Source organism: Mercenaria mercenaria, chromosome 14 (genome assembly GCF_021730395.1).
Source record: "Mercenaria mercenaria strain notata chromosome 14, MADL_Memer_1, whole genome shotgun sequence".
Lineage (NCBI taxonomy): Eukaryota > Metazoa > Mollusca > Bivalvia > Venerida > Veneridae > Mercenaria > Mercenaria mercenaria.
This window is the reverse complement of record NC_069374.1, coordinates 2,714,457-2,739,003: the sequence shown is the minus strand read 5'-3', so window position 1 is coordinate 2,739,003 and position 24,547 is coordinate 2,714,457. Positions and strand designations below refer to the sequence as shown.

Here is a 24,547-nt window from a genome sequence, read left to right as displayed (position 1 = left end):
TGTAATGAAAAAATAACCACTGTATGGGAAATGATATAACTACGAAAATGAATGGTCACATCAATGCTTTTTATCTAGAAACAAGAAATCACTCGGCGTTCAGGTAGAAAAAATATTTCCCACTACATCCTAAAGTAGATGAGTTCATGGTTACTGCTTATTTTTGTCTGTCACAAAATATCAGGTAGTACCGTTACTAATTAGAAACAATATCAGGTAGTACCGTTACTAATTTCTCAGAAAATCAGGTAGTACCATTACTAATTTCATAAAACCTTATCTGGAGCTCAGGACTTTAAATATAATAAATTGAATCAGGCCGAGTTTGTCCCTGGTATAGCAAGATTCCTATCAAACTGATTTGCCATCGTACTGTCCCTGGTACCGTAAATGTACTGTCAAACTATCTTACCGACATATATTCTGTCCCTGGTACTGTAACGTTACTGTCCAGTTGACTTACTCCCAAACACCCTTACCATGGTACTGTAACGTTCCTGTCAAACTATCTTACCGTCATATCTTCTGTCCCTGGTACTTACAGCTACTGTCCAGCTGACTTACTGTCATACACCCTTACCCTGGTACCGTAAAGTTACTGTTAAACAGACTTGCCGTCAGACCTGCTGTCCCTGGTACTGTAAAGATACTGTCCAGTTGACTTACTGTCATACACCCTTAGTGTGGTACTGTAACATTACTGCCAAACTATCTTACCGTCATATTTTCTGTCACTGGTACTATAAAATTACTGTCCAGCTGACTTAATATCATGCATCCTTTACCTGGAACTGTAAAGTTACTGTTAAACTGACTTACCGTCAGACCTGCTGTCCCTGGTACGGTGACGTTACTGTCCGGTTTAATTACTGTCATACACCCTTACCCTGTAACTGTAACGTTACTGTCAAACCAACTTACCGTCAGACCTGCTGTCCCTGGTACTGTAACGTTACTGTCCAGTTGACTTACTGCCATACACCCTTACCCTGGTACTTTAACGTTGCTGTCAAACTGACTTACCGTCAAACCTACTGTCCCTGGTACTGTAACGTTTCTGTCCAATTGACTTACTGTCATACACCCTTACCCTGATACTGTAACGTTACTGTTAAACTGACTTACTGTCAGACCTCCTGTCCCTGGTACTGTAAAGTTACTGTCAAACTGACTTACCGTCAGGCCTGCTGTCCCTGGTACTGTAAAGTTACTGTCCAGTTGACTTACTGTCAACTGTACTGTCAAACTGACTTCCTGTCCCTGGTACTGTAAAGTTACTGTCCAGTTGACTTACTGTCATACACCCTTACCCTGGTACTGTAACGTTACTGTCAAATTGACTTACCGTCAACCTCCTGTCCCTTGTACTCTAAAGTTACTGCCAAACTGACTTACCGTCAGACCTGCTGTCCCTGGTACTGTAAAGTTACTGTCCAGTTGACTTACTGTCATACACCCTTACCCTGGTACTGTAACATTACTGTCAAACTGACTTACCGTCAGACCTGCTGTCCCTGGTACTGTAACGTTACTGTCCAGTTGACATACTGTCATACACCCTTACCCTGGTACCGTAACATTACTGTTAAACTGACTTACCGTCAGACCTGCTGTCCCTGTTACTGTAAAGTTACTGTCCAGTTGACTTACTGTCATACACCCTTACCTGGGTACTGTAAATTTCCTGTCAAACTGACTTACCGTCAGACCTCCTGTCCCTTGTACTCTAATGTTACTGCCAAACTGACTTACCGTCAGACCTGCTGTCCCTGTTACTGTAAAGTTACTGTCCAGTTGACTTACTGTCATACACCCTTACCCTGGTACTGTAACGTTACTGTTAAACTGACTTACCGTCAGACCTGCTGTCCCTGGTACTGTAACGTTACTGTCCAGTTGACTTACTGTCATACACCCTTACCCTGGTACTGTAACATTACTGTTAAACTGACTTACCGTCAGACCTCCTTCCCTTGTACTGTAAAGTTACTGTCAAGCTGACTTCCTGTCCCTGGTACTGTAAAGTTACTGTCCAGTTGACTTACTGTCATACACCCTTACCCTGGTACTGTAACGTTACTGTCAAATTGACTTACCGTCAACCTCCTGTCCCTTGTACTCTAAAGTTACTGCCAAACTGACTTACCGTCAGACCTGCTGTCCCTGTTACTGTAAAGTTACTGTCCAGTTGACTTACTGTCATACACCCTTACCCTGGTACTGTAACGTTACTGTTAAACTGACTTACCGTCAGACCTGCTGTCCCTGGTACTGTAACGTTACTGTCCAGTTGACTTACTGTCATACACCCTTACCCTGGTACTGTAACATTACTGTTAAACTGACTTACCGTCAGACCTCCTTCCCTTGTACTGTAAAGTTACTGTCAAGCTGACTTCCTGTCCCTGGTACTGTAAAGTTACAGTCCAGTTGACTTACTGTCATACACCCTTACCTTGGTACTGTAACGTTACTGTCAAATTGACTTACCGTCAACCTCCTGTCCCTTGTACTCTAAAGTTACTGCCAAACTGACTTACCGTCAGACCTGCTGTCCCTGGTACTGTAAAGATATTGTCCAGTTGACTTACTGTCATACACCCTGACCCTGGTACTGTAACGTTACTGTTAAACTGACTTACCGTCAGACCTGCTGTCCCTGGTACTGTAAAGTTACTGTCCAGTTGACTTACTGTCATACACCCTGACCCTGGTACTGTAACGTTACTGTCAAACTGACTTACCGTCAGACCTGCTGTCTCTGGTACTGTAACGTTACTGTCCAGTTGACTTACTGTCATACACCCTTACCCTGGAACTGTAACGTTACTGTTAAACTGACTTACCGTCAGACCTGCTGTCCCTGGTACTGTAACGTTACTGTCCAGTTGACGTACTGTTATACACCCTTACCCTGGTACTGTAACGTTACTGTCAAACCGACTTACCGTCAGACCTGCTGTCCCTGGTACTGTAACGTTACTGTCCAGTTGACTTACTGTCATACACCCTTACCCTGGTACTGTAACGTTACTGTTAAATTAACTTACTGTCAGACCTCCTGTCCCTGGTACTGTAAAGTTACTGTCAAACTGACCTACCGTCAGATCTGCTGTCCCTGGTACTGTAAAGTTACTGTCCAGTTGACTTACCGTCATAAACCCTTACCCTGGTACTGTAACGTTACTGTCAAACTGACTTACCGTCAGACCTCCTGTTCCTGGTACTGTAAAGTTACTGTACTGGTCAATGATACATTGGGCTCGAGCTTTGAAGTTAGCGGCGTCTGTGTCAGTCCACCAATTATTTAAGTTTCCGTTTTTGTCGTATAGTCGACCTGTAATATGATCCTGACGTTCAGCATTGCTAAATGTTGTATGATATACTGTTAGATTTGAGTACAACGTTATCCAAGATATACACGAACCCAACTTAAGACGAAACATACTGTTTCCAATGACCTTTCATCAGTTCTAAAATAAAAAATCTATTTTGACTAATTACAACGTCGTAAATGATCCGAATTAGTGTCAGGTAATTGAAACAATAGAAATAGAAACGACAGCTAAAATATGGAAGAGCCTTTTGAAAAGATCGACCCGGAAGGCAGGACAGAAATAACAGCAAAATTTTATTAAGTCATGGGCCGTTTTCCATCCGAAAGATTTTGTCATTGGTTTTCACAATCTGTCAAAATCATTTCTATCTATTTTTATTCACATGCATTGCATTTTTAAGTATACTGGTAGGACATTATCATTTGTAGCAGTACAATGTATTACAAATAAATAGTTGTTCTTGAAAATGTCTTGTCGAACCCACGGAAATCACGTTAGAATTTTTATTATTTTAGTTGTTTTTTTTTTGTAATAGGTGTACCAAAACCTGATCTTTAAGCATAAAAATGATTCCTTTCTGATGGGTAAAAACTCATAAGGTTGAATTATTAGGTCATTCGTTTTGGAATTAATTGAACATTGTTTTGTTTTCTTCTATTTTAAAATTGATGATGGGAGTTAAAAGTCACTGTTTATTTTTTATTTTGCTGTAATAATATTGTGTATCATATAATACAATGTTCACATTCTAATTAAACATTTACTTCTCACTGAACACTGCTTTTAATTAACACATACCTTGATCATCAAAACCATGTGTAATTTCGTGCCCAATTACATAACCGATCCCGCCATAACTGAGATACCTGTGAAGTATAACTGCAAAATTACCAAGAATTTAAGGTCGCTGTATATGTCCATAGTATGATTTTGTTTAAATCTACTTTTTATTTACTCGAAAAAAAACAACAACAATAACAAAAGAACAAATATGATCCGTTTGCAAAACACAAATACCCCCATACTGACCTGTCCATTTTCAGTTCAGAAATCACTATAACATAGACGTTTTACCCACTGACCCCGAAACAATAGAGGTCATCTACAGACCACGGGCAGTAAGTCGAAGGGTTCTTAAGTTACTCGGCGGAAATAATTTTTAGTTTCGAAGTCCTTATGGCCTGCTGACCATCAAATTTACCGACCACAGGAAATCATCCCACGAAGTTTGTAAACTGCATGCCAAAGCATTCCTTACTTAAATGAAAACCATTTTCAGTCATAAGGTCACTGTGACTTTCACCTTTAACCTGCCGATCACAAGCAATTTTCCTGCGAGGTATGTATGCGGTCTTTACTCTTTGGGGCATTTACATGCTGCATTGTGTCTGAAAAAGCGCGGATGGACCGTTATTAACCTTAATAACACTGACACTGCGAGGCAAAAAGTAGCAGAGTCTTAAGTTACCGAGAGGAAACTATTTTCAGTCCCGAAGTTATTTTGACCATGACCTTTGACATCCATAGAAACCAGCTACTGACCACCCGCCAAAATCCATTGAAGTTTGAAAACTGTTGCCACTTTTTCTTATTGAGAGAAAACCATTGTTACTGTAAAGGTGCCTGTGACTTTGGCTTCTAACTTGCTGGCCCCCGAAACAGTAGGCATCATCTGCTCACTACAGGCGATCATCATTTGAAGTTTGACAATTCTGACAACTGTGAAACCCATCAGTCTTTATTTATTCGTTGGAAACCAAATGATCTACCGACCAGATACGCAAAACAAAACAAAATAAAACTCTTTCTAGAAGTGCAGAATAATAACAAATATAACTTACGCTGGCTGATCATTTGCATAGAACGGTGGTTGAAGTATGGCGGCTGGAAAAGCTGAAATTTTATAGTAGATTAACTTAACCGGATTATTTCTTGAACAGCAGATTGCGGAGACTTTTATCTAACATAATTACGTGGTGATATTCTTTGTAAAGCCAATTATGAAATTCCTGCTAGAAATTAAAACAACATTGTTTCTGTATCTTTTAAACGAAGTAGTGGTCGACGCATATATATAGCACAATAGGGATCAAATATACAACAAAATATAGATAAATAATTCTTTTGTAATTTCGGCAAAGGGTTTTAACTGTATTTTGATCAATTAAATATGATTACATTAGGTGATTTGATCCTGACTATTTTCCACGAATAGTAATTACAATATGAGGAATGATCAATGATGAAATAGTGCGCACAACTGACACTACTGCTTAAGGTAATAGAGGCGTAATAGAATACCTCCTTTTTGAAGAGTATTCAATTCCTACCATATACCCACTTTTACTGCAATTCTCAGGGGTGGGGGTGGGGGGCGTAGGTTCAAGCACTAGTGGGACCAAATATTTTCTTTCTTATTTTCGATATTTTTCTAGTAAGTCTTTACTTCTTTTCAAGACTAATGATGGATTTATTGTATAAAAATAGATAAGAAGTAACTTGATAAGCGATTTCTTGCTGTTCAAGGTGAATTTACTACTTAAACAGAAGGGGTAGAGTTACACATCTGAAAAATATTGAGTAACATGTGGTAAATGTTCTCTATTTTGCTTTCACTCTAGATTGCATATCGTGGAAGAGATTTAGGTAGGTTTTATGTCTGCACCAAGGTTATTTTTGAATGAAGTAAGCAAAACAGAAACATAGGATTCGACCTTATCTTTTCAACGTTGAAATTAAAATTCTGTATCATTACATCAGTTTACTTGAGGAACCCTGGATGAAATGATATTCACATTTTTTTCGTGTTGTGCTTTGTAATTGTTTACCAATAGTTTGATGATTGTTTTATTAAAATTCATGGTAAAATGAGTTCTCTGCAAATGTTTTATATAGGGGCCATCACTTAGAAATTTGTCTTTACTTGAGCTAAAGGAGATACCATAAGTTATACAAAATTCAGAAAAAACGGAGCGGTAAAAGTTGTTAAAAAATTGCAAAACTGTGCAAAACACAGTCATCTTTAAGAATATACGAAGCAAATGCCATTTTGTAAACATTGCTATTACACCTCTACTGCGTTAATTCACGGTTAATATTGTGACCATATTGTGGCAAACTTCAAATGTAAACTGTGTCTTGGTGCGGTGGGCATATACGTGTCGCAGAAGTTTTCATAGAGACGGCTCCAGACATGTGACTTATAATGACACTTGCCTCAGACCGTGTTACTACATGCATTATGTGTTTCGTGAAGATAGAAATGTTCCCTTTAAAGTGACAACAATGTAAAACATGAAAATTTTGACTAATTCAAAGTTCAAAGTCAATAATCGTATTCATTTTAGCTTAAACGGCAGCCGACGACTGACGGGTGATGACAGTCGACGACGGATGGGCAAAAACGTGTAGTCGACGACAGACGTGCGATGACGTGCAGTCAACGACGACGTGCGATGACGTGCAGTCGAAGACAGTCGTGCAATGGCGTGCAGTCGACGACGGACGGGCAAAGACATACAGTCGAAGACGGACGTACGAAAGCGTGCAGTCGACGATGGACGGGCAATGACGTGCAGTCAACGACGGATTAGCAAAGACGTACAGTCGAAGACGGACGCGCGGTTGCGTGCAGTCAACGACGGACGGGCAATGACATACAGTCGACGATGGACGTGCGGTGTCGTGCATACGAAGACGGACGTGCGATGACGTGCAGTCGACGACGGACGTGCGATGACGTGCAGTCGACGACGGACGGGCAATGGCGTGCAGTCGACGACGGACGGGCGATGACGTGCAGTAGAAGACAGACGTGCGATGACGTGCAGCCGAAGACAGACGTGCGATGGCGTGCAGTCGACGTCGGACGGGCGATGACGTGCAGTCGACGATGGACGGGCAATGGCGTGCAGTTGAAGGCGGACGTGTAATGGCATGCAGTCAAAGATGGACGCGTTATTGCACGCATTCGACAACGGACGGACAATGATGTGCAGTCGACGACAAACGTGCGGTGGCGTGCAGTCGACGACGGACAGGCAGTAACGTGCAGTCGACGACTGAAGGGCAATGGCGTGCAGTCGAAGGCAAACGTGCAATGGCGTGCAGTCGACGACGGACGGGTGATAACGTGCACTCGATGACGGACGGGCGATGACATACAGTCGAAGACGGACGGGCAATGGCGTGCAGTCAAAGATGGACGCGTTATGGCACGCATTCGACAACGGACGGACGATGACGTGCAGTTGACGACGAACATGCGATGACGTGCAGTCGACGACGAACGGGCAATGTCGTGCCGTCGAAGGCAAACGTGCAATGGCGTGCAGTCGACGACGGACGGGCGATAACGTGCAGTCAACCACGGACGGGTGATGACATGCAGTCGAAGACGGAAGGGCAATGTCGTGCCGTCGAAGGCAAACGTGCAATGGCGTGAGGTCGACGACGGACGGGCGATAACGTGCAGTCAGCCACGGACGGGTGATGACATGCAGTCGAAGACGGACGGGCAATGACGTGCAGTCGTAGACAAACGTACGATGACGTGCAGTCGAAGAATGACGCGTATGGGCAATGACGTGCAATCGAAGACAGACATGCAATGGCGTGCAGTCGATGACGGACGGGCAATGATGTGCATTCGACGACGGACGAGCAATGAACACATATATTCAAAATACCATCCACTTTGTTCTGAAGGGATATTAATTCAAATGTTAAAATATTACAAAAAAATATAATAGAAAACATAAACAATACATATTTGGTTTGTTAGCCTGTTGTAGTAAGCGTTAACAGTTGCTGGAGACATATCCGATCTAAAACAGAAACGAATCAACAAGATCATTAGTAGATATCTATTCTGAAGAGAAAGATGACATCTACAACTGACACATGTAGGAAAACTAAGGTCAGCCAAGTCCGATATACTTTGTACATTTTACTTTACGTGAAGAATTGGGGATCGTGGTAATTATATCTTATTCATTCGCAATTTAAAATCTAGCTGTCACCTAGAGATATTAGAACAATTCACCGAAAAATGCCGTTTTATCAAGAACTTGAGGAAATGACAGAAACCTTTCTTGATTATTTCTGAGATAACTTTGTTTTGTTTCCATTGTTATCAGTGTATCATCTTCCTGCAGTTACCAGGACAGTTATACTGTAATTGTTTATCTTGGCATTATAACATTAAATTCATATTTCAAAATAGCAATATTTGTATTTAGGATAGTATCATTATTTCAGTGTAGATGTATAAAAACATAATTGCCTGTGACAGACAGGCTTTTTTAACATCTCACTGGGACAAAATTATTTTGATATCTGTCTTCTGGTCTATTTTATTAGACCCTTAATGGTGTTTTTCCTTTGATTATTTGTTTTCTGCAATATTAATCGAGTAAAAAAATATCTTACTCATTGATGTCAACATCTTTCCTCAATTCAAAGAGTCGTTTTATGACAGCAGCCCGGCCTGCGCTGATCCGCGTTCTCAATGGGTCATCGGCTTAAACAGTCATCTGTAGCAGAAAGCAGAAATACAAATTTCTGGTAATAATTAAGGCGTATAAATAAAGTATACTTAACCATTAATGTTTATGTTTTTTGAATAATGTTCACCTCCTAAGAACATTAACTAATTACAAGATTTGGTATTTACGAGTACTGAGCATTTTGTGTTAATGGCTGGCAAACTGGTATATACTGTAGATATGTTTGTGAGCAATGAAGATAAGGTGTTAATGATACCCATTCTTCTTACAAAGTATACTTTTTAAATCATTTTCGCGGCTGTCCATAAATACCATATTTTATCTATATCAATTTCCATATAGCTGTTTCAAAATATCCTAACTGGATATCCACTGTCACAATGAACAAGATTGACATATGAAATTACCCGATTTTCATCAAATTCTTTAATTTTATATCTGCCTTAAATACGCAAAGCTATGAATAGGAGACATCATGTTTCTATAGCAATCAAAAGATGACTTGTACCGTCCTTTGAACAAATACATAAATAAGAAAATCACTTACATTTTCGTACATCATATTTATAGCTGTGTCGTTATAGACAATATCTGAGTACCCAATTCTGGGCTCCATATGGTCAGCCTTAAATTAGAAATTGATAGGTAAGTTGTCTCGAAAAGTGAAATGAAACGATCTTATATGATTCTAGTAAGCAATAATGTAATTCATCAATGCTGTATTTTCAAATATATATCATATTTAAACATTATACATGTATTTTAATACATTTTAACATTTCTTACATCGGAATTGTGCTACGATTCTTTTTAAACTCACTACTGTGACCGTTTCCTGACTTTCAGTGAACAACTTATTATTGTAGCAATGTTTATTTTACAGTCTAATGCTTTCACTGATGTACCACCTGTGTACAACTTATATTTAAGAAATAATATATCTCATCCAGTGATTTGTCGTTGAATAAATCATTGTTTGGAGTTCAGATGCGAAGGAATTATAATAATACGCATCTGAACGACAAACAATGATTTATCTAAGAGCAAATCACTAAATGAGATATATTATTTCGATTCTAACACGTTACCAAGGATTTTTAAGTACATCCTTGACGACATTCATTCAATATTTGCCCGTTTTCAATCGGTTTCTTTTCCAGCGCGACGCTATGCCGTTTGACGCCATGACGTAATAATTGTGACGTCACAACAGTGATTTGTTGTATAATAATTCACTGTTTTCTGCCTTCTTTGTTTAATAGGAAAATGAATCGGATCGTGTTAGAATAAAAAATGCTCTCTTCAATAAAGTAAAACAGTGACAATTACTGACACTGTGATTTATATCATACATTTTAGGCACCTTGTGTTTATTCGTTAAGTGTACCACATGTATCATATTATGGTAAGACGATATATTAAAGCGCGGCTAGTGGGCTGAGGTCAACATATAAGATCGAAATTGAAATACATTTGTTGCTTTACCTTGGGTGTAGAATATGGAAGAAATGAAGTTACCGGAGTCTGTGAAAGTGTAATGAATTTACCTTTTCTTTTGCGACTTGTTTTGTAGCATTTTCCATCCATGTAAGTTTGTCTATCATGCCTTTAAAAGCAATCTTCAGTTTGTCAACTAAATCTAATACCTGAAAAATGTATAACGTGTAATGGCTTAAACGATTTTGTCAAAATGAAGTATCTGAAATTGATACAAAATTAATGTTTCATTAATGTACTGCAACAATTAGATACAAAACTAATGGTTGGTTTCTCTCAGCACTTCACAAAAGCTGACATACTGCATGCCACCAACTACCAGTGCCAAGTTAATGGCGGTATAAGGTCTTTGTTCCTATAGTACCATATTCGTTACCTTTCTAAATAGTTTTTTTGGGGGGTGGGGGGGGAGGGGAAACAAATTATTGAGGAAACTTCTCAAGTTACATACGATATTGTTTTATATTTTCATCTGCTTGTTAATAAGAAATCTCATGTACACAAGTCAACATTTTAGATTCAAAGTTGAAATATTCCACCTACGTCAGTTTTAGCCTCTTCCTTAAAAGCATCTGCGACAAACAATCGCCCAACAACTTCCGGCATCCAGCCCCTTTCTGTGTACGAGCAAGACTGCCATCTTGGAGATTCTGTTGCTGACCCAATTAGAACCTGCAAAATAAAAAATAATCTTGAATACAGGATTTGAAAGCGGTTTAATACTACTAATTTATCTAGGATATTTCAGTTAATTACAGAGGTTGATTAGACCTAACAACAGCTACTGGATCCCACCTAACATGTTCTTGGTCCTCAATTTATCAAGTGACTTTCACGCTTTAATATAAAACTCAGAAAGTGATATCTTCTGTCTGCTGCTTTGTCAATGAATCTTACCTTGCGACATTTTAGTATTACGCATTTCTCGTCAAACGACATTTGCTAGGACTGACAAGGCATGAAGATTTTCCCGCCAAGCGACATGTACCAGGACAGACAAAGTGTCAAGAATTTCTGGCATAGCGACATGTACCAGAACAGACAAAGCATCAAGATTTTCACGTCAAGCGACATGTACCAGGACAGACAAAACGTGAAGCTTTCCCTGCCGACATGTACCAGAACTGACAAAACGTGAAGCTTTACCCGTCACGCGACATATACCAGGACAGACAAAACGTGAAGCTTTTGCCGTCACGCGACATGTACCAGGACAGACAAAACGTGAAGCTTTCCTCGTCACGCGACATGTACCAGGACAGTCAAAACGTGAAGCTTTCCTCGCCAAGCGACATGTACCAGGACAGACAAAACGTCAAGAATTTCTCGCATAGCGACATGTACCAGGACAGACAAAGCGTGAAGCTTTCCCCGCCAAGCGACATGTACCAGAACAGACAAAGCGTCAAGAATTTCTCGCATAGCGACATGTACCAGGACAGACAAAACGTGAAGCTTTCCCCGCCAAGCGACATGTACCAGGACAGATAAAACGTAAAGCGTGATCATGGTCTGCACTGTTCGCCATTCAGTCAGTATCTTTTTGGTACGCATCCATTTTAACAATTGATGGTACTGTCGAAATAGAAAGATGGACAAGTTCATTATAGAAATTTTGCAGGATAAAGATTTACACAGACAAGAAACGTGATAGACGATTTGTAAAGAAGGTGAAACCTGCATGGTGTTACTTTTGTCAAATTATTACGCCAAGACTTTTCAATGTAGATTTTACAATTGATTGTAGAAAAACTCTAAAAGTCAATAGGCAAAGACTTATTTGCGGAAATGTTTGTAGAGAAAATCCTGATAGTTAATTTTGAAGGCTTTATATACATAATGTCATTTAATGTAATGTAATGCAATTTGTGATTTCATGGACTGTTTCACGATAGAGAATGCAGAATAGGTCTATATCGCACAATGGACGTCAGCTGGAAAGCCAGCAGCACTATTTGACATCTTGTGTAAGTTTTAGATTGATTCATCGTCATGTATATTCGCGATGTCACATTCATTAGCGATCATGACTGCATAATAACTGATTTTATCTATACTGTAAAAGCTCCATATGCAAACCCATAGATAAGCTGTATATACCTTCCTGTATTTCAACTGAATATCTCTAAATACTTTTGGAAGATAAAACGTTTTTTCTAAAACTTGTCTGGCTACTATGTAGTTGGCAATGACCCTGAAATAAGACAGTAAATCTGTTTAAAACATGTACTTGACACAACTATTGAAGATATTTTTAAAAGTTATATCAAATTTTTTATATACTTGAGACAAAAAATCTAATACTTGTTTTATTTTCAATTTCCAAATCAGAATAAGGATAAAATCACGGCTATCTTTACATCTATACACTTAGGAAAATAATATATTAACGGAATAATAATCAATCCCAGGACAGCATTTAACCGTACAATTTTATCAGTAACAATCTTAGCTTAGAAAATATTTAGCCATACAAGTTTCAGTTTTTCTAAATAACCATCATACTTAAGAGAATATTTAGCCAAAACTTTCAATTTTCTAAATAGCAATCATACCTTAGAGTATATTTAGAGATAGGATTTAACATTTTCCCAATAATAATCATTACTTGGAGTATATTTAGCGATAAGATTTTAAATTTTCTCAATAACAATCGTACCTTGAAGAATATTTAGGCATAAGGTTTGCAGTTTTCTCAATAATCATACCGTTCAGACTATTTAACAATAAGGTTTTAAATGATATCTTAGAAACTATTTAGCGGTAAGATTTCCAATTATATATATATAAAGCAATCACACCCTGGAGACTATTTAGCGATATAATTTCCAAATTTCTCAAAAACATATATCCCTTGGAGACTGTTTAGCGATGAAATTTCCATTTTTTTCAATAACAATCATCCATTAAAGAATATTTAGCCATGAGGTTTGCAGTGTGTAAATAATAATTATACCTTGGAGACTATTTAGCGATAGGAATTCGAATTTTCTCAATAAAATCATACCTCTGAGACTATTTAGCGACAAGATTTTTTTTTTCAATAACAGTCATACTTAGGAGAATATTTAGAGATAAGATTTCCATTTTTTTCAATAACAATCGTACCTTGGAGAATATTTAGCCATAAGATTTCCAATTTTCTCAAGGAATGGAGGAGCTATGGCTAAAACTGGTTCAGAATCATTCAGAGATAGTCCAATTATTTGCATCGTTCCGTTGATAAATTTCCTCCAATCTATCTGTTGCAAATAAATAACACTAAATATAGTTGATGGAATAATACATCCCAAACAGCGATTTATCGTTGAATAAAATCATTGTTTGGAGTTCAGATGCGATAACCAGCTGTTTGAGATAAGTTGTTTTTATTCTGACACGATTTTAAATCGGTCCGTGATAGACATAGAAATGCAAAACGACTAACATGCCCCCTTAGCAACGACTTAAGTGTCACTTTATGAATATTGTAAATGAACTTTGAATTCATGCATGATCCTGAAGGACTAGAACAATATGGATGTGACGAATCAAAGCATGGAGCCTCTATGTGGCATATGTAAGAAGCTACTTTGGAAGCATTGATAACCTAACCAAGCAAACTAATAACAGATTATTTTAAGAGACGATTTGAAATACAGAACACCCCGCTGTGGTGAACTTAAAATTTTTGAAAGCCAAAGGAACTAACTTCTGTGAAAATATTAAAAGCCAATCAGTCAGATTTTACCAAATGCGGCAACAATCCCATATAAAATGGTAACTACTTTTTACAATAAATATCATGCTGTTTTCAAGATTACAGTGTGAACTACAAAATTACTTATTCTTTTTTCATGTTTTTGCCGATCATAATTATAGTGGTTTAAATCCCTTTCTTTAAGAATGTGTGTTACAAACTCACTCGTGAATGTGTATATCCAGATATGTTTCTCTTGCCTACGCAGCGGGGAAAGACAATGTTTTCTTGCATACCTAACGGAAAAAAGACGAGACTTTCCTGTCTTCCATGAGAGGAAAGACAAGGCTTTATTGACCTCCTAGCGGTAACGCATAACTACATTGGCGAATTTATAACATCTTCAGAAATTTTCCATTGAAGGCAAGAAAAAATGTCTTAAATGTCTGTTTGTATCAGACAGGCGTTTTCCCAACCTTCAGATAGACATTCTTATCAATATAGTCATTTATGTTTCAGTTTAAAAATGTATTAATTCCGACCCCACGTCGTCATAGGCAGGGGCCTCCGTGCCCGAGTGGTTAAGGTCGCTGACTTCAAATCACTTGTCCCTCATCGATGTAGGTTCGAGCCTCACTCGGGGTATTGAATTCTCCATGTGAGGAAGCCATCCAGCTGGCTTACGGAAGGTCGGTGGTTCTACCCAGGTGCCCGCTCGTGATTAAATAATGCACGGAGGGGCACCTGTAGTCTTCTTCCACCATTAAAGCTGGAAAGTCGCCATATGACCTGTCATGTGTCGATGCGACGTTAAATCCAAAAACAAACCATATGCATTTCCAGTAAGAGGTTTTACAGAAACGAGCGAAAAAAGGACAATTAGACTAACTACAGACTTCATTCCTTAATTTCTGTGGCTTTTGGTGTCCTTAATTACCCCTGTGAAGTTATTACTCAGTTCACCGAGTGTCATTTTGTTGTACAATTTCTCTGGGTCTCTTCTTTCTTCTCTAGGAACGGTAATCTAAATATAAAATATGTTTTTTTGTATCATACGAAAAGGAATTATACCGGTAGAAAATGTTTCCAAGCAGGGAACCCGATAACGTACAAAACACCTTTCTTGGTTTACAAAGTTTTATATTGTTATTTAAATAAAAAAAATAATACGGAAGTATGTTTTACTGAGCTAAAAACACCAGTCTTTGTCAGGCATACAACTGAATGTATAATTCTGATATGACTAACAGCATCACAACGATATTATGTTGACGTGATATTTAGCGCCATGTACGCATCGAAAAATAGCGCTTTCAAATGATCAAATAATTTATTTAAAAATATGTTTAAAACGAAATGTCACCAAGAGCATATATGTCTTAATTCATTTACACACACACGGAGTTGGTTATTAGCTGTGCAGAATAATTCGCCATCATTTGCACCCCAATGTTACTATTTTGCAAGACGCACCACCATTTCCGGTCCTGGTGTGTATAAACATAGGAGCCTGACGGCCTACCATTTAAGGCCATATATTCGCCAATAAAGACTTCTATCTTATTTTATCTAAATTTTTAAAATAAAGGGTATATTTGAATCGAAATAATTTATAGCAAAACTGTGTTTGAACAATATTTATACACTTGCCCTCGTGACATTATTTCGCCAGACGCATAACCACCCATCGTGTATAAATAGTGTTAAAACACGGTTTCGCTATAAATTATTTCTTAACTGAATATATATAGAGTAAACCAGTTTCAAGAAACAAGAATAATAAAATAGGCTTAAACAAGTTCTATCTATGAGCACACGAAAATACATTTTGGAATAACATTCAAATATTGCAATAGATATTGGGTGCCCGTACGTTAGCAAGTTCTATTTCCATGTCAACCATATCTTTAGCATCATTTAAAGCTGTGATTGGATCAGCACCAAAAGCTACCGCGCTTTCTTCTATCATGGTCTGGTAAGCCATCAGTGTTTCATCGTTACGACCATTTAGATAATAATCACGGCTTGGCATTCCCAGGTATGGCTGATCAATCTAGCAATTTAAAACACGTACAATTAAAGCATTTTAGTAAGAACCCATATCTGTTTTGAGTAATATTTGAGTATTTGACTACCGTTAATCCTGAATACAAATGAATGTGTCTTTAACAGCACAGGTTTGATCACACATACACTAGGCAATATTTTATATCACGAATAAGGCAATTATTTGCCCTTGTAGAAGTATAATGTATAAAAGTAAATGTGTATAAGTACATCTAGCATTTGGCTGGCATGCTGGAAACTAAACAAACATATGTCGAAACGTATGCATGTAAATGCGTAATGCTACAAAGTAAGAACAAAAACGGTTAAGATGATTGTCCGAAAATGTAGGAAAGTAGGCACATACATGTATCTTACAACAACTAAAGGGTTATTTAGAAGATAACACAGTGATAGAATTGCAATGGTGAACCTCAGAAGTATATGGCACAACAAGCATGTGTAACGAATTTACGTAGTAAATAAAGCACATTTACATTCAGGATAAGTGTTGTTGGTAACGCACTTACATACAGGATGTGTGTTGTTGATAACGCACTTACATACAGGATACGTGCTGTTAATAAAGCATTTACATACAGGATAAGTGTTGTTGATAACGCACTTACATACAGGATGTGTATTGTTGGTAACGCACTTATATACAGGATGTGTGTTGTTGGTAACGCACTTACATACAAGATATGTGTTGTTGATAACTCACTTACATAAAGGATATGTTTTGTAGGGTTTTTACTATCCTGCATGACTCCAACCTCAACAAGGGGTGTGTAATGAGTTCCCTGTCTTGAATAAATGAGTGAATCTTCGCTATTGTATGTACTGGGAGTCCAGTTGCCCCCGGGGTTTGGCCCTAGTACTGGCCAGCCACCAAAACCTTCCATATACTGATGTATAAAAGTCAGTCCAAGTTCTTCTATCCTACCTGCAACATTTTGATTTACTTTGAATTCCACTTTTGGGCAGTATTCCCTTAAAAAGTTTTTTTCTAAACCGTCTAGAATTTCAGATCTACTTAGTAGTTACCCTAAAGAAACTTCGATCTTCGACATACAGTTATGTAAACGAACATTTGTCTTCTGACAAAAATTCTATCAAAAACACAGATCGTGTTATATACAATTACTATAACACTTTAAACGGATAATAATGAATTTGTTTTAAATTTTCAGTATGTTTTTTTTTTGTTTCAACCAAGATTAAAGATATATGATTTAAATAGCATTGTACCCAACACGACGCGCGGACCGGCAAGAGAGCATTATGACGTCAATTATGACGTCAAATTGCCGCATGACGTCCGATACATTACTCCTCGTGTAAATAAAGTCCAGCATAATATTTATTATAATATGTCAATGAGCATGTCAGAATGAAAACAATCAAGCCCTTCTTGTGATTTATCGTCTAATTTACCACGGTTCATCGTTCAGATGCTTCAGTATTTAACCACTCGGGCTAACGCCCTCGTGGTTCAATTTCTGATTTAATCATATTTTATTGCTTCTGAACACATAATACATAGCACATATACATAATAAGTAACAAAAGCAAATGGGTTGGGCTACAAGTTATTGCAACATTAGAAGTCAGCCCTTCCCAAGTGCGTAACATTAATAGCAAATGAAAAATGAACGAGTGTATTAGTTTAATTAAGCATTCCTTATACAAAGATATATGATATAGTAATGATAGTGATAATAACTACAAAGATAAAAAGATGAAGAAGAAGAAGGGAAATATTATGATGATGATATCGATGTAGTAACAAAATGATTGTGGTTCAATTCCTACACATCTGAACTCTGAACCATGATATATTAGACGATAAACCACTCGAAGGCCTTGATTATTTCTTAAATCACAAGTATCAGAAATTTCAATTTACTTTCATTTGTACAAGCTTTGTAGTAAGTTCTTGCTTTCACGACAGCGTCTGGACGGGCAGCACCATTAGCAACTTCCAGCACAGCTACAATACCAATGAAATAAATTTATTAGACGGTATAATGAATAGCACAAAATATTATACATTTAAATTCAGAATATATTTTATCTTATACTGATTTGAAAACTGGGCGTTATTTTTATCAGCTTGTGTTTGTTGTAATGTTATTTTCGAAATCACTTTCCTCATTTTACTTGATATTCTCAATAAGTCTGCTGCAGAAACCCAATATTTCAAAACGGATTCAGAACATGCAATTGTTTTTTTTTTATATTTGATTTCCATGCATATTTGATCAAGTTTTATATAAAATAGATGGGAGAAAATTAATATCAACAACTATGTCGACATTTCTTAATGAATAGCACTAAAGACGTCAACATTTTTTAAGGAAAAGCAACAAAAAACGGTAAGGATTATCAAACACCTTTGAAGCAAAATGAGGAACTAAATCGCTTACATTTTACGATCATCGATACATCGTCGCTGAGTTTCGTGAATGTGCGAAATGAGCTTTTGTCCTCTGGAATTACATTCTTTCGAATCCACGTGCCGCATGCGAAATTGTAAAAATCGTCACAAGGGTTTACTGTCATATCCATTGCCCCCATAACACGTGCAGCTAGAACATGGTTAATGAAAACGTGATAAAGACAGTAACACGTGTACAGGTGTGATAACCCAATGAAAAGATTATGAGGGAAATAACAGTTACATGCTTAAAGACTCTACCATGTTATAGTCCAAATAATATTAAAATAATATTCTTGGCTTAATCTTATACTAAATTTAAAATATATAGATATTCTGAGCAAAAATAAAAGCCATACCCCGTTGGAAAGAAGGGTGTATCAAAGAAAGTTTATCAAACAAATTGTCTCTCAGATTCTCAGATTCTCAGATTTTATGAAATTCTGTCACATAGATCTACTCTATTCTATTATCGATTAGTTTGAAATTGACCTCCACAGCAATGCCCTAATATTCAAATGACATTACCTGCTGTGACACATCCCGGTGTAAGACACACTTCTGTAATAAAAAATAATCACCTTTAATAATAAATTAATAATGTCATGATACATTTTGTATAAAGTAAAGTAACAAAAACCGAAGCGCCCTCGTGAAATTATTACGCCCATCGTGTATAAATAATGATAAAGCATCGTTTTGCTATAAATTATTTCTTAAATAAAATATCAATGAAAATTAAATGTATCAGTCAAAACGAGTTTCCGACAATAATGATAAAGAAATAAGACTAATTTAGTCAGTGAAGCAATAATGATGAAGACGAACTGCTTTGAAGATATAAGCAGCTTAGAGTGCCCTCACGTTCAAATTAATAAATCTATTTTGTATTAACATAGACAATGGATGGATATGTAGCTTGAAAAAAAAACTTTTAAATTTATATTGCATGCCTAATGCGTTTCTAAATATGTTCATTTTTGAAACAATGCAGAGCACTTAGTTAAAACAATGGAGAATATCGGAGCATTGGTGTGAACCAATGGAGAATATTGGAATACTGGTGTGAAGAAAATGAAGACTATCAAAGCACGTAGGAGACAAGACATACAAAAATTCAGTTGCTTTAAATTATACATTATCAAACGATCTTAGATCTGTACATAAAGCTCCGAATTCGCTACTCCTGTCGGGTCTCAGTCCAAAAAAAACCATTTCTCAGGTATGGTGGCTGATTTCTGCCAGTTCGTGTTGTCGTGTCGGCGGGGCGAAAACACGACAACACGAAAACACGACAAATATTTAATTTGTCGAGTTTTCGTGTTTTCGTGTTATGTCGGCGGGGCAAAAACACGATAACACGACAAAATTTTACGCGAAAACTCGACATTCAAAGGTCGCCGGCACAACAGATTTATCTGTCGAGTTTTCGTGTTGGTGGGTATAAATTTGTCGTGTTTTCGTGTTTTTGCCCCGCCGACACGACAACACGAAAACTCGACAAATTAGGTATTTGTCGTGTTTTCGTGTTTTTGCCCCGCCGACACGAAAACACGACAAATACATTATTTGTCGAGTTTTCGTGTTGTCGTGTTTTCGCCCCGCCGACAGGAAAACACGAAAATTCGACAAATTAGGTATTTGTCAAATGTTCGTGTTGTCGTATTTTTGTCCCGCCGACACGACAACACGACAAATTATTTTAAGACATCTCCTATAAAATGTATTCTGAAGCCAGTGGCAAATGGTTTTAGAAGCATTTATTCTTCCAATTCGAACGAACTGCCAATTCAAAATTTACTTATATTCCTTAAAGCTGCATTAGGAGATTTGAGATTATAAAACAGTACAATAATATGTCAGATGTCAGTTATCGTTTTAAGCATACGAAGTATATGTATTACTGCCCTGGTTCCAGAAATATTTCATTGGGGTGCGGGGAGCGGCTACAGTTAAAAAATGAAGGCGGCATCGGCGAGCCGAGTGGAGTAGGTGGATCAGGGCGTGTCTGCCTTTAAATGTTTGAAATACATACTAGTATATAAAATGTTGGCTTCTGCTGCAAATTTTGAGATACGGTTAACCCCCTCCTGACAGTGGAGTCACGGGGTCTTTCCCTTGTCATTTTTGAAATATATGTATAAAATGGGAGTCCCTGTTGCATCTTTTTCCAAAATTTGAGATACGTTAGGGGGTCATGTCCTCCGACTTAGTGGGTCAAAGGGTATCCTCACGGACATTTTTGAAATATAGGAATGAAATGATGGCGTCTGTTGCATTTTTGGGTCTAAATTGTGAAAAAAATTATTCCTTTGCCAAAATAGTTGGGTTTGGTGGAACTATGATGAGTACAGGTCACTTCGGTGGTATGGGGTTGGGGGATGGCACTGCTATCGGCCCCTGCCCAGGACCCGAGCCTGTACAAATAGAAAAATACTTACATATATGCGTGGGCCTCAATGAAGATTAACTTATTCGCACGAAATACCCAACCCCCGTACCTCAAAATTTGGGCTCAAAAGTGCAGCAGAGGCCACCATTTTTATACATATATTTCAAATATTTAAAGGCAGATACGCCCTGACCCACCTAACATGAGGGTTTAACCCTTTCGGTACCTAACCCCACTCGGCTCACCGATTCCGCCTTCATTCTTTAACTGTTGGCGCTTCCCGCACCCCAATGAAATATTTCTGGAACCAGGTCAATTATACATACATTTCATATTACTATACATTTTATAAGAGATGTCTGAAAAGAATTTGTCGTGTTTTCGTGTCGGCGGAGCGGAAACATGACAACACGAAAACTCGACAAATACTTAATTTGTCGAGTTTTCGTGTTTTCGTGTTGGCGGGCCGAAAATACGAAAACACGAAAACTCGACAAATACTTAATTTGTCGAGTTTTCGTGTTTTCGTGTCGGCGTGTCTACATTTTATAGGAGATGTCTTAAAAGAATTTGTCGTGTTGTCGTGTCGGCGGGACAAAAACACGACAACATGAAAATTTGACAAATACCTAATTTGTCGAATTTTCGTGTTTTCGTGTCGGCGGGGCGAAAACACAACAACACGAAAACTCGACAAATAATGTATTTGTCGTGTTTTCGTGTTTTCATGTCGGCGGAGCGAAAACACGACAACACGACAAATACCTAATTTGTGGGGTTTTCGTGTTGTCGTGTTTTCGCCCCGCCGACACGAAAACTTAACAAATAAAGGGCGCCGACACGACAAATTTATACCCGCCAACACGAAAACTCGACAGATAAATCTGTCGTGTCGGCGCCCTTTAAACATCGAGTTTTCGCGTAAACTTTGTCCTGTTTTCGTGTTTTCGCCCCGCCGACACGACAACACGAAAGCACGAAAGCTCGACAAATAAGGTTTTTGTCGAGTTTTCGTGTTTTCGTGTTGTAGTGTTTTCAACACGCCAACACGAAATGGCAGAAATCAACCACCATACTCAGGTCAATATCGTGTGCTTTGGGAACCAAGAAGGCTTGTTTGTTAGCGGGAGAACTGAGTTTGTCGGGGAGCAATCATGGAAATGACTATTTTGTGTCATTTATATATGCATTTCAAAATTAGGTTTAACATGAAATATTTGTAAAATACATCTACACATTTAAGAAAGCATAAATGTTTCACATGTCCGTTCATTTTTTTAATTCGATTTTTTATTTGTTATTATTATTATTACTTCTTTTCGTGTAAACAGGTCAGTTAACATACCGGCTGTACTGCATGTGCTGTTGGTTGGGGTTGCTGGCTGTAAACCTGTAAAATATAAGACGTTTATTACGTTCACCGTCAATAAATTCCTTAAGGCTTTTTTGTTATATTTCTAGAATTCATTACGTTTGTAATGTCACTCGTTTTGATAGTCAGGTTTTTCAGTTATGGTATCGGACTCAGAAGAGTAGAATAATTATTTAACTATTGCTGGAGGTTCAGTGTTTTATTATATCACATCAAAAACTGATTTCAACAGTTTTGGTTTTAATTATTTACTAACTAGCCCAATATACATGTGTTGAACATAAACTATGGACAGGTGATTTCTCCATGGAGACATGTAATAATTGTTTTATTGAATATGTGGAAAAAATTGAATAATCTCAGTTCTTGAACTTATCGAACACGCTGAATGAAAGAATATTAACTTCGCCAAAGGCTTGTATTTAATCATTTTATTCAACTCGTACATTAAATTCAGTACTGAAACTACATTCTTTTGATTGAGGTGCAAACAATTACTATAATAATGATATACAATAAACTAAGTGAACTAAGTGAACTCTTAAAGTGTATGCTTATATAATCTCATTAATCGTAAATATTGCTGTGAGATCGACTTACAGCAAGTAAACAGTGTTACAGTTTTTGTTTCGGTTCATTCTACCATCCCTTTCATCTTAAGTTTTCTATTCATATACATTGAAAGTTACATTAGTTTATCAGTTTTCTCCACTCGTTGCACTCTATGTAAATTATATGCCGTGATTAATTAAAGTTTTATATTTACCATTGAGTCGTTCACCTTTATTTAAAGTAAATCATTGTCTTTAATGTTAAACTATATATCGAACTTTATTACACACCTTTCTTGAATATATTTCAAATGCGTTTGAGCGCCATCGTATAACGTAGGGCTTTGCGACAAGTATGGATCCAGATCAGCCTGCACATCCGTTTGCATAAACAAACAAAAAACTATACCTGAACTTTCATTTATTTAACTCTTATTTAATGCTTTTACATGCATACAAATTTAAAAAAAAAACACCTTTTTTTTGTTGTTGTTTTACCAACAGATTATTGTTGTCATGTTATTGTATTTCGGAACGTTTTCTGGTTTTACCAACATATCATTAATTTCATGTACGTTTTTTTTTTTATTTTACCAACAGATTATTAATGTCGTGTTTTCGTATTTCTGAACGTTTTTTTGGTTTTACCAACAGATTATTAATTTGTGTTACTTTATTTCTGAACGTATTTTTTGTTTTTTGTTTTTTGTTTTACCAACAGCTCATTGATGTCATGTTATTGTATTTCTGAACGTTTTTTGGTTTTACCTACAAATTATTAATGTTATGTTATCATTGTAATTCTGAACGTTTTCTTTTTGGTTTTACCAACAGATTATTTATGTCATGTTATTTTTATCTCTGATCGTTATTTTTATTTATTTATTTATTTATTTATTTGATTTTTATTTCATTTCATTTCATTTTATTTTTTTATTTTATTGGTTTTACCAACATATTTAAGGTATTAGATCACTAATAGAGAGCCTCCTTTTTGAAGAGTATTCAATTCCTACCATAAACCTACTTTTACTGCAATTCTTAGTGGGGGGGGGGGGGGGGGGGGGGGGGTTCAAGCCCTACTGGGACCAAAATTTTTTTTCCTTATTTTCCTTTTTTACTATATAGTAAGTTTTTACTTCTTTCAAGACTTATTATTGATGTTTTGTACAAAAATGGAAAAAATATGAATCTTATAAGCAATTTCTTGGTGTTCAAAGAGAATTTACTACTTAAACAGAAGTGATAGAGTTACAAATCTTTAAAAATATTGAGTTACGCGCGGTGAAAGTTCTTTATTTTGCTTTCACTCTTAGATTATATATTGTGGAAGAAATTTAGGTAGGTTTTACGTCTTCCCTAATGTTATTTTTAAATGGAGTAAGCAAAATTCAAAACATAAACACATCATTCGACATAATTTTTTCAATGTTGAAGTATGAATTCTGTCTCATTAAATCCGTTTACTTGAGGCACCACTGAAAAAATGATATTGACATTTTTATATTGTGTTTTATAATTGTTTACCAATAGTTTGATGTTTCTTCTGTTGAAATTAATGGTAAAATGAGTTCTCTGCAAACGTTTTGGATAGTGGCTATCACTTTGAAATTTGTCTCTACTTGAGCTTGAGGAGATACCATAAGTTATTCAAAAAAATTTAAAAACGGCACGGTAAAAAGTGTTTAAAATTTGCAGAATATACCAAGCAAAGGCCATTTTATA

General features: G+C 37.0%; 1 protein-coding gene across 1 annotated transcript in view; it reads right to left on the bottom strand.

Annotated features, from left to right (window-relative positions):
* The window catches only part of LOC128548618 (neprilysin-like), a 31,094-nt gene that overhangs the window by 6,347 nt on the left and 200 nt on the right, over positions 1 to 24,547 (bottom strand). The window contains exons 2-22 of the mRNA XM_053523983.1: positions 22,245 to 22,289; positions 19,036 to 19,068; positions 18,497 to 18,658; positions 17,977 to 18,060; positions 16,796 to 17,013; positions 15,895 to 16,074; positions 14,959 to 15,045; positions 13,451 to 13,584; positions 12,443 to 12,536; positions 10,886 to 11,014; positions 10,393 to 10,491; positions 9,393 to 9,470; positions 8,427 to 8,488; positions 8,106 to 8,164; positions 5,180 to 5,231; positions 4,137 to 4,204; positions 3,169 to 3,385; positions 2,541 to 2,778; positions 2,351 to 2,411; positions 1,702 to 1,775; positions 1,126 to 1,266 (exon numbers count right to left, since the gene is read on the bottom strand). Of these exons, the coding sequence (XP_053379958.1) occupies positions 1,126 to 1,266; positions 1,702 to 1,775; positions 2,351 to 2,411; positions 2,541 to 2,778; positions 3,169 to 3,385; positions 4,137 to 4,204; positions 5,180 to 5,231; positions 8,106 to 8,164; positions 8,427 to 8,488; positions 9,393 to 9,470; positions 10,393 to 10,491; positions 10,886 to 11,014; positions 12,443 to 12,536; positions 13,451 to 13,584; positions 14,959 to 15,045; positions 15,895 to 16,074; positions 16,796 to 17,013; positions 17,977 to 18,060; positions 18,497 to 18,658; positions 19,036 to 19,068; positions 22,245 to 22,289 (2,315 nt within the window). The remainder of the gene's footprint in view (positions 1 to 1,125; positions 1,267 to 1,701; positions 1,776 to 2,350; positions 2,412 to 2,540; positions 2,779 to 3,168; positions 3,386 to 4,136; positions 4,205 to 5,179; positions 5,232 to 8,105; positions 8,165 to 8,426; positions 8,489 to 9,392; positions 9,471 to 10,392; positions 10,492 to 10,885; positions 11,015 to 12,442; positions 12,537 to 13,450; positions 13,585 to 14,958; positions 15,046 to 15,894; positions 16,075 to 16,795; positions 17,014 to 17,976; positions 18,061 to 18,496; positions 18,659 to 19,035; positions 19,069 to 22,244; positions 22,290 to 24,547) is intronic.